At 39.1% G+C, this 12,670-nt stretch overlaps 1 protein-coding gene across 2 annotated transcripts; it reads left to right on the forward strand.

The window, feature by feature from the left end:
• The first annotated feature begins 979 nt into the window (after nucleotides 1–979).
• LOC146669003 (sterile alpha motif domain-containing protein 3-like) lies at nucleotides 980–9,589 on the forward strand. Of its 2 annotated transcripts, XM_085405391.1 has the most exons (10): nucleotides 980–1,081; nucleotides 2,181–2,265; nucleotides 4,937–5,051; nucleotides 5,386–5,574; nucleotides 5,659–5,746; nucleotides 6,643–6,804; nucleotides 6,916–7,125; nucleotides 7,593–7,758; nucleotides 8,726–8,805; nucleotides 8,959–9,589. In XM_085405391.1, the coding sequence occupies exons 2-10, from the start codon at nucleotides 2,184–2,186 to the stop codon at nucleotides 9,259–9,261; spliced, it is 1,395 nt and encodes a 464-aa protein (XP_085261517.1). In that variant the 5' UTR covers nucleotides 980–1,081; nucleotides 2,181–2,183; the 3' UTR covers nucleotides 9,262–9,589. The 2 variants fall into 2 exon arrangements, with proteins under 2 accessions (XP_085261517.1, XP_085261516.1); XM_085405390.1 differs by lacking the exons at nucleotides 6,643–6,804; nucleotides 6,916–7,125.
• Nucleotides 9,590–12,670: the final 3,081 nt, after the last annotated feature.

Here is a 12,670-nt window from a genome sequence, read left to right on the forward strand (position 1 = left end):
TTATATCATCTCACTCACTAGATCACTAGATTCATAATAGAAATGAGGAAAAGCGAAGCCCAAATTTAAGCAAAGTTGTGCGAAGTACACTCAGAAAAATTATGGTTCTTAAATGGTTCTTCAGATGTCTTCATGGTTCTTTAAAGAACCATCATACGTCAAAGAACCTTTTTATTTTGTGGATGGTTCTTCAGCTATTACAAATGGTTCTTTAAAGAACAAAAGGTTCTTCATCCTTAGCTATCTGAGTTTGTTGGTGTAAAATGGCATAAATAATATTCACTTTAATGAGGGTTTAAATTATACTGTGTGTTTTGTTTGTGTGCGGGGGGGGGGGGGGGGGGGGGCAGATGGTGGGATACTGAATATTCAAATTAAAGTTAGAAACACTTGCTTAAAAATATTCTGATGGCAGGGGTGGGTGCCAAAGCCTGAAGACCCCCAGCACCCACCCTGCAAACCCACTGATCACAAATAATGTGGTAACAGAATATAGAATTTATTATTAAGCCGTTTATGAATATGGTGAATTTATAAATTAACAATCCATTCGGGGGATATTAGACAGATTCAGATACTGATCTATATCAGATCTCTCTCTCTTGCTCTCTCTCTCTCTCTCTCTTGCTCTCTCTCGCTCTTGCTCTCTCTCTCTCTCGCTCTCTCTCTCTCTCTCTCTCTCTCTCTCTCTCTCTATATATATATATATATATATATATATATATATATATATATATATATATATATATCATAATGATAATACTAGTTACTGTGAACTTTACAAACCACCCAGCAGTAAATAATAATTGCACATGTGATCTGAGTACTTGTTTATCACTGCGCAATTTATTATTATATGTGTCAAGCCAAATAAATGACAGGGAGAGAGAGAGACGTTAGAACACGTAGTACAACCAAAGGGGGGGGGGGCAACTGTAGGGATGCGCATGCGCACACAGATCGCGCGAGCCTTGAACTTTCTAACGGAAAGAAAACTTTCTCTCGGACGTTGCCAGTGGATAACAGTCTTCAGTACCTGCTGGTCTTTAAAGGATTCTGGATTCCTGGACTGTTGGAAAAGGTAAAACATTTTCATAAAACCTTTTTATTGTTTTGTTTTTGTTACTCGTCATTGTAGCTTGCTGTTAATGTTGTGCTAACAGTAATGGTTAGATACGTTAGCCTTTGACGTTAACGCAGTTTAGTATCTGGTATAAAGAACTGTTTTCCTAACAAAACCACTGTTACAATTAACCCCTGGAGGGTCTTAGAAAAATGCATACACTATCGGTCTTAGAGCCACAAATCGACCCAAGACTCTCCAGGGGTTAAGTGAAGGTGCTCCCAATTAATTTGGCCTGTAAAATATGTGGCTATATTGCGTGCTGCGTACATAAACTAATGTCAGGTAGACAGATATTAAAATTAATAATATGGTTAAAGTCACCAAAATGGCGCCTGAAGCCTGTTGTGTGAGCTCTGTGTCTGGTCTAGAAACTCAGAAATTCAGTAGCCTGTACTTTGAATTGTGGAGTAGCTGTATAAAATACAGCAATGCATAAGTGTTTTGAATAAACAGAAATGTGACACATGAGAAGTTGTCTTTGACTGTTACTGTATAACTTATTTTCAGAGTAGTTGACAAATTATGCTCCAGTCATTTGATGTTACCAAGATAATGTCCGTTTTTATTATAGTTAAATTTTTTTTTATGTACATTTCATTTATCCAACATCATATATTAGGCAAAAAAGAGGTCATTATACTAACAAGACCAGATAATCGAAAGCATAAAATAATCAATATTTATCTGAAGAAGGCTTAAAAGTTAGAATAAACAGTGGTATAGTGGTTAGCGCTGCTGCCTCACAGCTAGAAAGACTCTGTTCAATTCCCGGGGTCAACCGGGTGCCTTTTTGTGTGGAGTTTGCATGTTCTCCCTGTTTCTGTGTGGGTTTCCACCCACAATCCAAACATACATATCTGAATGACAACCCTGCCATGGACTGGCAACCTGTCCAGGGTCTACCCTGCCTAAAAAAAACAGCTGGGATAGGCTCCAGCACCCCTCCGATCCTTATGATGATAAAGCGGCTTGGAAAATGAATGAATAAAAAATAAATAAGTTTTTGATGTCACAGAATAAAACACTGTAATGGCATTTTGTTTTGTTTTAACAGATCATGGCTCAGCAGTGGACTGTTGGAGAAGTATCTCTTTGGCTTGGGGAAAATGAATTGGCAGATTATCAACAGGTCTTTGTAGGTGAGCATTTCTATGGATGTGCCATATCAGTGTCCACAGTGCTCCACAAGAAAACCAACATATGAAAAACTGCTGAAACATCAACAGATATACCATGAAAGTGAATGTGGATTCTTCATTGTCTGCAGACTAGAAGACTGTCCCAGAAAGTTTTTGTCTGTGAAATCTTTGAAAAATCACACAAGGAAGAAACATAAATATCAGAAACAAGGATTAGAGTCTGCCCCAGACTGTGACCCTGTCATCCAGGAAACTGTTGAATTTCCCCAATCATCTGAACGAACTCTGAGTGAACTTGTAGAGAACTTTACAGAGACTGTGAGAAAACAACTGGCATTGTTTTCCTTGAATCTTCAAGAGAAAAGTATTGTAAATAGAAAAGTTCAAACATTTGTTCTTATTGAAGTAGAGTCACTTTTCAAGTATTTTATTGAAAACTATAGGGAGATATTTTCTAAATGTTTGCAGACTCTTAATTTTGATATATCAAGTTTTCATTATATTGATGACAATAGTTTGGTAGAACATTGCTTCAGTGCAGTCAGCAACACATATCAACTAGACAGATACTGTGTTGAGAAATTAAACCTGATTGAACCTGTTGAATGTATCCTGGGGATAGATCCTTTTACTGGGAAACAGGACACTTTTCAGTATATGCCACTTCTAAAAGTCTTAGAATTAATATGTAATGATCCTAACATTTTAAGACAAATTTTTAGGCCAGAATCCCGTGCTCCTGAAACCTTAACAGATTTTAGTGATGGGAAAATTTACAAAGAAAGTGATTTTTTTAACACAGACAACCCACATTTGAGAATTCAGTTGTACAGTGATGAATTTGAAGTTGCTAATCCATTAGGATCAAAGAAACGTCTACATAAAGTGTCTGCATTTTATTTTACTTTGGGAAATATTCCACCAAAAGACAGATCTGTTTTAAGACATATTCATCTGTTGATACTTGTCAAACATAGATTGGTGAAAACATATGGATTTGAGAAAATATTAGAACCATTAATTTGTGACCTACAGGTTTTGCAAGAACGTGGATTACGATTAAAATTTGAAGACAGACAGTACTGCATCAAAGGTGGTCTGGCCACAATATCTGCAGACAACCTAACCTCTCACACACTTGCAGGTTTTAGCTGCTCATTCAGTAATGGTAGAATATGCAGGTTTTGTATGTGTCATTACAAGGACCTGTCTAGGATCATTAGTGAGGGAGATTGTGTTCTTAGAACAAAGACTGTTCATGCATACCATCTGCAATGTGTTGAAGATGACCCCCACTGTAGGTCAGTGTATGGTGTAACTGGCCCATGTGCCTTCAACAAGCTGTCATATTTTGATACCACAAATGCATTCCCACCTGATGTAATGCATGATTTTCTTGAGGGGGTCATTCCTCTTGTTTTGAAGTCTGTTGTAAAAGCCTTGCACGAGGACAAAACCGTTACTATCCAAGAGGTGAATGACAGCATAAGGACTTTTAGTTTTGGACAGAATGACTGCACCTCCAAACCTGCTCTAATATCTGAGAAGGTAGCACTGGATAGAAATATCTCTGGAACTGCTGTTGAGAAATGGACATTATTTAGGACTCTGCCTTTCGTCATAGGCTCCAGGATTGAAAAGGGTAACAAGTTTTGGCAGCTTTATCTTTTGGTTCGAGAAATAGGAGAGATTATTCTTGCTCCAACCATCAGCACTGACTGGATTAGTAATCTACATGAACTGATCACTTACTTTTTGACAGATTTCATCAATCTGTTTCCTGGTGTGTTTACACCCAAGCTGCATTTTCTGCTACATTATCCTCAGCTCATCCTTGATTATGGGTCACTCCGCTCTCATTGGTGCATGAGGTTTGAAGCCAGACATCAATATTTCAAGACAGTAGCAAGAATCACCAATAACTATATTAATATTTGTCAGACTTTGGCAAAGAGGAATCAGCTTCGTCAATGCTGGGAGTGGCAGCCTGAACGGATCATCAGGAGCGATCATACACAAGCAGCAGTTAATAACTTATCACTTCAAGAACTTCCAGTGAACTTGCAGATTTGTTTGCAAAACTTGGAGACAGCCGTTACTGTGGATGAGAAACTCTGGACAAGTAAATGCATCATTTTAAACTCTGTAAAATATGCAGTTGGAGATTTCTTCATTTTGGAACTTGTGCATGCAGAGCAAATTCCACTGTTTGTGAAAATAGTCCTGATTGTGTATATCAGGGCCAACTGGTTTCTTGTTGGAAGACTTTTCACAACACTGGAGTTTATAAGACACCTTCAATCATACCACATCAGAGAGACTGATGATCTGTTGATATTCAAGCCTGGGGATGAGGTAGACTTTCATGCTTTGGACGCATACAGATGTGATGGTCAAGACTTCATTACACTGATCCACCGACCTTTTAAGGCAGTCCATACCAAAGTTAGGTAAGATACATCCTAAACCATGACTTTTTAGTTAGGAGTTGTCAACCACTGTTAAAATGATTTTAACCACTTTTTGGCTATTCCACAGGTCTGTCATCATCTATAGTCACTAATGAACTCATAGCTGTTTTTTTTAGTAATGTTTTATAATATTTTTATTCTTTATCTTCGACATGCTCATTTCTGTTTTGATCGTGTCTTATTGTTTTTCTGTGCCACAGACAATGAAATCGATGGATCGACACTTCTGCAGATGACTGAAAGAATGAGTGAGCGTCTTTTTCCAAAAGTGAAAGACCAAGTGAAATTTTTGTCTGCTGTAGAGAAGCTGAAAGAGTGAGTCTTAAGTTGACTGGTTGATTCACTGAATTGTACATTCATACAATCCAGTGTTTCCCCTCCCCTAGGTTTATGGTGTTGGAGGGTGGGGGGCAAGGGGTTGACGCAAGCCCTGTTCTGTTTCTCCAGCGTTGATGTGCATCACACACCCATTTACTTTCAAATTGAAATGTCACAGCCACTCTTACTCTCTGTTATGATTCTGTTTCTGTAGTTCAGCAGCTGTTATTGTACGTTTTAAATATGCGGATATTCCTGATGCAGGACACAAGGACACGTATATTCATGTCTTGTAACAAACTCTAAACATACTTCTTACTTCTTCTTGCAGTGGAAGGCAACACAAAGAAAAGCATACTGTGTCAGCACTCCAACCTATGTTTAACTGCAAAGTGCAGTTTCCTCCAGCTGTGCTCACTGCGTTGACCAATAAAGATGCAGCACTAAAGTCACCCACCAAGAACAGACTCAAAAACATGCTTATTCAAGCACTGTTTGACCACTTGAGTAATGAGACAATGTAAGTCTATATATAATTAAGATTTGATCCATTTAAAATACAGTATGTACATCAGAATTTAAGTTCATCATTCAAAATTTGCAGGTATCCCTCTCTTGTGCAGTATGTAGACCTTCTGAGGACTGTCCTTCTGAGTTTTCCTTTTTTGAAGGAGAGTTATGGCTCTGGATATGTAAGTATTCCTGAAAAGCAAACATTGATACAATTGTCCAACAAATTGTCTTTGAATTGCCCAATTATTGGCTAATGAGTGTAACATGCTAACATTTTCATTGCTACATATTCAGAGGTTATCTGTTCCCTTGTGGCCACTACAATACAAGTATTAGTATTGTGATTTTTGAGGCAGATGTCGTGCAGTATGGTCAAACAATAAATAAAATATCAATTGCTCTTTTAAATTAATTGTTTCATTTCTCTGTGAATTCTCAAGTGAATGGTGTGAAATTCAGCATTATATTAGCTCTGTTTGCCTTTGTATCAGGATAGTGTAGTTTTTGTATTTAAAAAATTAAATTTGAAAATAGGGCAGGGATAGCTCAGTAGGTAGTGTGGTTATCCCATGATCGGAAGGTCGGGGGTTTGAATCAACTGAACGGCTACCCTGAGGTACCCTTGAGCAAGGTACCGTCCCTACACACTGCTCCCCAGGCGCCTGATTAGTGGCTGCCCACTGCTTCACTGAGTGAATGGGTTAAATGCAAAGAGAGAAATTTCCCTGTGGGGATCAATAAAGTATACATTATTATTAAAAGGTAGAGGTATTAACATATAGACTGAAAGATCATGACGAGTATGCTTGTAGGACATATTGCCATTAATACTTTATCTACCTTTTATAGTGTATTTAGCCAATCTAAAGTGCTCCAAACATTTATATCATGTGTTCGATCAACTCCTAAGAGTTAAAGAAGAGATCTGTAAATAGGAACTAATTAGGTTATGACATGATTACAGCAAACCTACCAGCTTTATGTCACTCAAAGTTTTCTGGTAAATGTCTTGCATAAAGGGAGGACCTAGTTGCACCTATTTATGAATAATTAGTTACATTTTTATCATTTGTAGGATGCTCTGCATGAGTCTCTCAGGAACAAGTTTAAAAAGGAAAGAAGACCACTAGTAGACGTAGAGGAAATTGAAAAAATGAGACAGAAATACTCAGTTCCAAATTCAGGAAGAAAAAGATCATCAGATATCCAGCCCTGTATCCTTTTGAAAAAAACCAAGGCAAGTTAAATATGCTCAATGTTTGTTTGCCATTTTAAATTGTACATAAAAGTTAAAAGTATTGTTTGTTTGTTTTTTCTCTCAATATTTGCTAAACTTTTTAATAACCAGGATATCAATCCTCTTGACGATGGGGAGGATGAAAGGAGCACCGACCAACATGTATCAGTGATTAAGCAAGAGTGCCAAAAAACTAGGCCAAATGTGGATGTCATTCAAACGCACCTCAGGAAAATACAGAAGTACAGAACACACTACATTCTTCAGCATACTACTGAAGAGGTTCTACGAGAATTCCCATGTCTCACTATCCCTGTTGTGGTGAGTGTTTTATCAAAAACTGCAGCAAAAAACAACAATAACAATAGTGCACAGCAAAAACACGAATATGTACTGATGTGCTGCACATTTATACAGACTTCTAATAATCATGTACCTACAGGACAGGCAAAGTGACTGACTCAGCAGATTTCATGAGTAATAAAAGTACACTAACAGAACACTAACAGAAATTGCCACATTGACTATGTCTTTCTCTTTGGTTTTATTTTCATGCTACAGGATAATTTTGGACTAATCTGATGCCAATGATAGTTTTTTGGGAAGAATAGTCTAAACATCCCTTTTGCACAGCAATGTGTACTTGAGAATTAAAGTAAACAAATGCAAAATTATAATTTCTTCTCTAATGATAATTGATGTGTGAAATAATGATTGTTCTGGTTTGCTATATAATGGTATATATTATGGTACAAAGCTAATATGTATATGTTTATCCTTTATTTTAGCTTCTTGAAGAGGCTTCCATGTTACTTAAAACTGATGTGGACAAAAAAGTAATCCGAGGATTCAGTAAGTTGGCAGCGAAGCTTGTGTCAATAGCCCCAAACAGCAACCTTAAAAGCCTCTGCTTAAAATCTGTTGATGAGAGCCAGACAGACACTGAAAGAAAAGGTGAGGGCACTTGGCAATAATGAGCAAAAACATTTTTAACTCCTATCTCAGATACCACTTTTTAAGGTTTCACATACAGCACATTAGTAAACACAGTGTCCCTTACAACAGCGGTCCCCAACCCCCGGGCCTCGGACTGGTACCGGTCCGTGAGTCGTTTGGTACCGGGCCGCGAGAGTTGAGGCTCAGGTGTGAAATGTATAGTTTTTCAGGGTTTTTATCGGTTTTCAGCGTTATTTTGTTATCGTTTTTATCGTTTACTCGGTTTTCCTGGGTCTTTTCACGTGTGTTATGAATAAATTTTCTTTTTTTCGGTACCGGTACTAGTTTTATTTTGTTGTATTTATCCGCGACACCTTAAAGGCCAGTCCATGAAAATATTGTCAGGCATAAACCGGTCCGTGGCGCAAAAAAGGTTGGGGACCGCTGCTTTACAATATCCACAGACTGACATTTCTCCTGTCTCGTCTCTGCAATGATGTACTTTAAGATTTAACTGATATACCCTCGATGCTATATGTAGCATCGTTACATATGTAGAGTCGTTACTATACAGTTCCACCAGTTCTTTGAAGGAGAGTAGGTGTGGATTTCATCAAAAAAACGATTAATTACACCATTATTCGAATAAGTCAAGGAAATACTCTATGAAGATTTTCAGTCATTCACACAATGTTTATCCCAAAAAATGTTCAGTGGCAGCTAGACTTGCTTTGCAAGTTCTTTAGGACTCAAATTATTTAAAGCTAGCAACTTACAGAACTGAACAACATTCTGGGGGTTTTGTATAAATGCTTAACATTTACACTGAATTACACTGAAAAGTTAATTAGGTATACATTTACTGCACTAATGCTTATGTTCTGCAAGACATTCAACTCCTGATAAAGGCACTCATATGGCCTTTACACCTTTGTATTAACAAAATTGGCCAGAAAATACTTACATATTTCTCTTTATTTTTCAGGTCAGATGGTAAACACAGCTGTTCTTCTCCTGCCATCTATTTTCAAAGAAAATGCCTCTCATCTCTTCGTCATAAATAAGGTAAATTTATATATTTTTTGGTATGGTGAGAGGGGGGGGGGGTCTTGAACAAATCCAGTATTTTACAGGAGTTTTATACTTTCATTGGGACAGCTGTTGTTTATACTTATTTAAACTATACTCCTCATTTCAAGAATTTAATTTCTGTTTCAGGATCCACACAGCCCGATACCTACAATCGTACTCAGCAGCAGTGACGGCAAGCCCTTGAGTGATTCAACTGAGGTCAATGTCCAGATGGATGGACAAAAAAGGATTCTGGACAGTGGGGAAATGGACATTTCATTGGCGATGGGTATTGTCTTCTCCCTGTACCATGTCTACAATGTTGCCTATCCAAGTGAACTAAAAAAGACATTTTGCTTTTTGGAGGCATTTGTTCTCAACTTGGGAACTCTGACTACACCTGTACCAGTAGCTGTGCAAAGAGTGGCAAATGCATTAAATATCTCATAGATTGCCAGCATAGTGCAGGTGAGAGACTGAAATTATCCCAGTGTGGACTAACAAAGGACCATGAGTCTCACATTAAACTTAACTTACATAACTTAAGGCTGCAGTTCATTGATAATTTAAATAAAAAGATTGTTCTTGAAATAGTTTTACTGAAAATGCAAACATGCTGATGAAAATGTGTTGTTTAATTGTCTGTTATGAAAGTATTGCTATTTCTAATGTAAAAATTGTTGTTTTATCTATAGTATAATATTTATATGTATTTATAGTAAAGATATTTAATTATTACTGTTTAAATGACTTATATGCTATTATTAGTAGTGGTGTTGTGCTTAGCATTAAAATGTCTTTTTCTGTAATACAAAGTGCCAATAAACCATTAATATATGTCTATGTGCTTGTATTTATTTTACCCTACTCAAATTCAATTTATGATACATTTTATTTTGAAAGATTTAAAATGGTTCTTTAAAGAACCACTCAAAAATGGTTCTTTAAAATGGTTCTTTTAAAGAACCATTTGAAGGATCTTTTTAAAAATGGTTCTTTGAAGAACCATTTCTTTCAGTGGTTCATTGAAGAACCTTTAAAGGTGCCCCAAAGAACCATTTCTTGATGGTTCTTTGGGGCACCTTTGAAGGTTCTTCAATGAACCACTGAAAGAAATGGTTCTTCAAAGAACTTTTGTTTGAAAGGTTCTTTGTGGCACCAAAAAAGGTTCTTCTATGGCATCAGTCTAAAGAACCACTTTTAATTCCAGTTGGCACCTTTATTTTTCTGAGTGTAGTGTAGTAGTGCTGCATGCTGGTGAGCCAACCAGTGTGCAGCCTGTTACAGCTGCTCCTGCTTTTTCTCTTTAGTTTAGTTTTTTCCTTACTTACTCTTTTTTCTTGTACTTTCATTTGTTTTATTATCTTTCATTCAATCATGTGGCTTGAGAGAGCTTTTGTTCTGCTGGTGGCCACGGAACTGTTACTTTTATCGAGGAACGGACCACGGCACAACTCCTACATACTACATGGGCTGTTTACTTCAGAGATCGGCTGATTGCCCTGTTGCTCGCTGGCTCATCGGTCAGACCCACAGATGTACCAGGTGAAATCTGAAGGAAAACACATCGGGGATGCAGGGGTGGAGGTCAGAAAAGGAGAAGGAAGAAGATGGTGAGTCAGCGGAGGCTGAAAATGAGGAGGAGGTACAGACCGTGTCTGCCACCTATCGTAACAGGAAATGTTCGGTCATTATCAAATAAAATCGACGCTAACCCCACAGCTGCATGTGACACTATCCACTCTGCCATAGCCTGGTTACAGACTCAGCACCCGAGTGCCTTCATTGTGATCTCGGGTGACTTCAACCATGTCACCTTGGACAATACACTACCAACATTCACATAGTATGTGGCCTGTCCCATCAGGGGGGAGAGAATCTTAGATGTATTGCATGCTAATGTCAAGGACGAGGTGGTCAGAGGAGGCCATAGCGGAACTACAGGGCTGTTTCGAGGTGACTGACTGGGAGACACTCTCTGAGCCTCACGCTGAGGACATCAATGGGCTTACTGAGTGTATCACAGACTACATAACTTTCTGCACTGACTCCATTGTTCCAGCTCAGACTGTTCATTGTTACCCAAATAACAAGTGGGTGACTAAGGACATCGAGGCCCTCCTCATTGACAAGAAGAGGGCTTTCAGAGGGGCAATAAAAAGGAGATAGATGAGAAGGGTCCAGGTGTTAATAAAGGACAAGATCAGAGAGGCTAAGGACAATTACAGGAGGAAGCTGGAGTGGAAACTCCAGCAGAGTGAGATAGGTGAGAGAGGTGTGGAGTGGCATGAAGTCCATCACTCGATTCAGGCCAACCAACAGCAGGGGAGCTGAGGGAGGTGAGGATAGAGCTAACGAGTTGAATTTGTTTTTATTTTATTTCCTGTCCTATTTGGTTTGTTAGCCATCAGAACTGTTGTCTGAAGACGAACAAAGATACCCAATGGATTTACTTTGCCAAATGGATCATCACGGCCTTGTCGTATTGGTCCATTTGATCGACCTTTGTTGTTATTTTTTATTTTATTTTATTTTCAGTTGTTACAGACGGGACAGACATGACTGAGGGATAGGAAAGGGAGAAAGAAAGATGAAGGAAAAGAAAAACAGAGGGGAAGGGGGACAGTGAGAAAGGGCAGTTAAAAAGAGAAAGAAAAAAAATTGAATTTGTTTTTCAATAGATTCGACACCACAGTGTCTGCTCACCCCCCGCAACCTCACCTGTAGTCAGCGTGGAATCCAGAGCCACACCACTGTGCCAGCCTCTCTCTGCACATGGCGCTGTTGCCTCGCCCATCCATCACTTTCACTCACAACCAGGTTCAGAGGCAAATGAGGAGACTCCACTCAGGCAAGTCTGCTGGACCAGACAGAATGAGTCCCCTCGTCCTCAAGTCCTGTGCCCGCCAGCTTTGTGGAGTTTTCCATAAACTGTTCATACTGAGTCTGAGTCTGCAGGGCGTCCCTATACCAAAGACGCCACGCCTCAGTGGCCCCCAGGATTACTGGCCTGTGGCACTGACCTCCCACATCATGAAGACCCTGGAAAGGTTCATCCTGGACTAGTTCAGACCCATTGTCAGACTACATCAGGATCCCCTTCAGTTTCCTTACCAGCCCTGTCTTGGAGCTGAGGACGTCATCATCTATCTGCTCTATCTATCTACACCCACCTGGACCAGCCAGCGAGCACTGTGAGGGTCATGTTTTTTTTTATTTTCCTGTGCTTTCAACACCATCAGGCCAACCCTCCTGGGTGATAAGTTAACAGCGATGCAGGTGGATGCTTCTCTGGTGTCCTGGATTGTGGATTACCTGACAGGAAGACCACAATATGTGCGTCTTCCACATTGTGTGCCTGACAAGGTGATCAGCAACACAGGGGCACCACAAGCGACTGTCCTCTCTCCCTTCCTCTTCACCCTCTACACCACAGACTTCAACCACTGCACAGAGACCTGTGTGAGTACAAGAAAATAATTATTAGAATATAATGTGTTTGATTTGCTTAGATGAGAGGGTCCAGCAATAGATCAGAGGAATAGGGAAGGATTTGTTTGTGTGTTTCAGTGTGGCTTAGCTGTAGCCTGAGAGTGTGTGTAATTGTTTAGAGGGAAAGGAAGTTATGGACACTGGGGGTCTGCCTGTCATAAAAGGAGACAGGAAGCTACAGTGGGGGGTTGCTGATGCTGATGCTTTTACCTTTAATAAAAACTCATAATTGTTATAAACTTAGAAGTAGGTTTGCAGGAGACTCTCCATATGCTTATCTGTAAATATAAGACAACAAGAGGCCAATGGCCCAGTGGATGCAGAGTGGGGGTCTCAGTGTTTGTAATATGTTAACTGTTTTTTGTAT

This window comes from Rhamphochromis longiceps, linkage group LG5, assembly GCF_057381845.1.
Source record: "Rhamphochromis longiceps isolate RC_006_pf linkage group LG5, R_longiceps_female_GT1.1, whole genome shotgun sequence".
Taxonomy (NCBI): Eukaryota; Metazoa; Chordata; class Actinopteri; order Cichliformes; family Cichlidae; genus Rhamphochromis; species Rhamphochromis longiceps.

Bases quoted from the DNA above. Each gene is read 5' to 3' on its own strand.
- LOC146669003 (XM_085405391.1), top strand. From the start codon at position 2,184: ATGGCTCAGCAGTGGACTGTTGGAGAAGTATCTCTTTGGCTTGGGGAA. The intron at 7,759-8,725 runs GTGAGGGCACTT...TTTATTTTTCAG, and splicing joins GACAGACACTGAAAGAAAAG to GTCAGATGGTAAACACAGCT. The intron at 8,806-8,958 runs GTAAATTTATAT...TTTCTGTTTCAG, and splicing joins ATCTCTTCGTCATAAATAAG to GATCCACACAGCCCGATACC.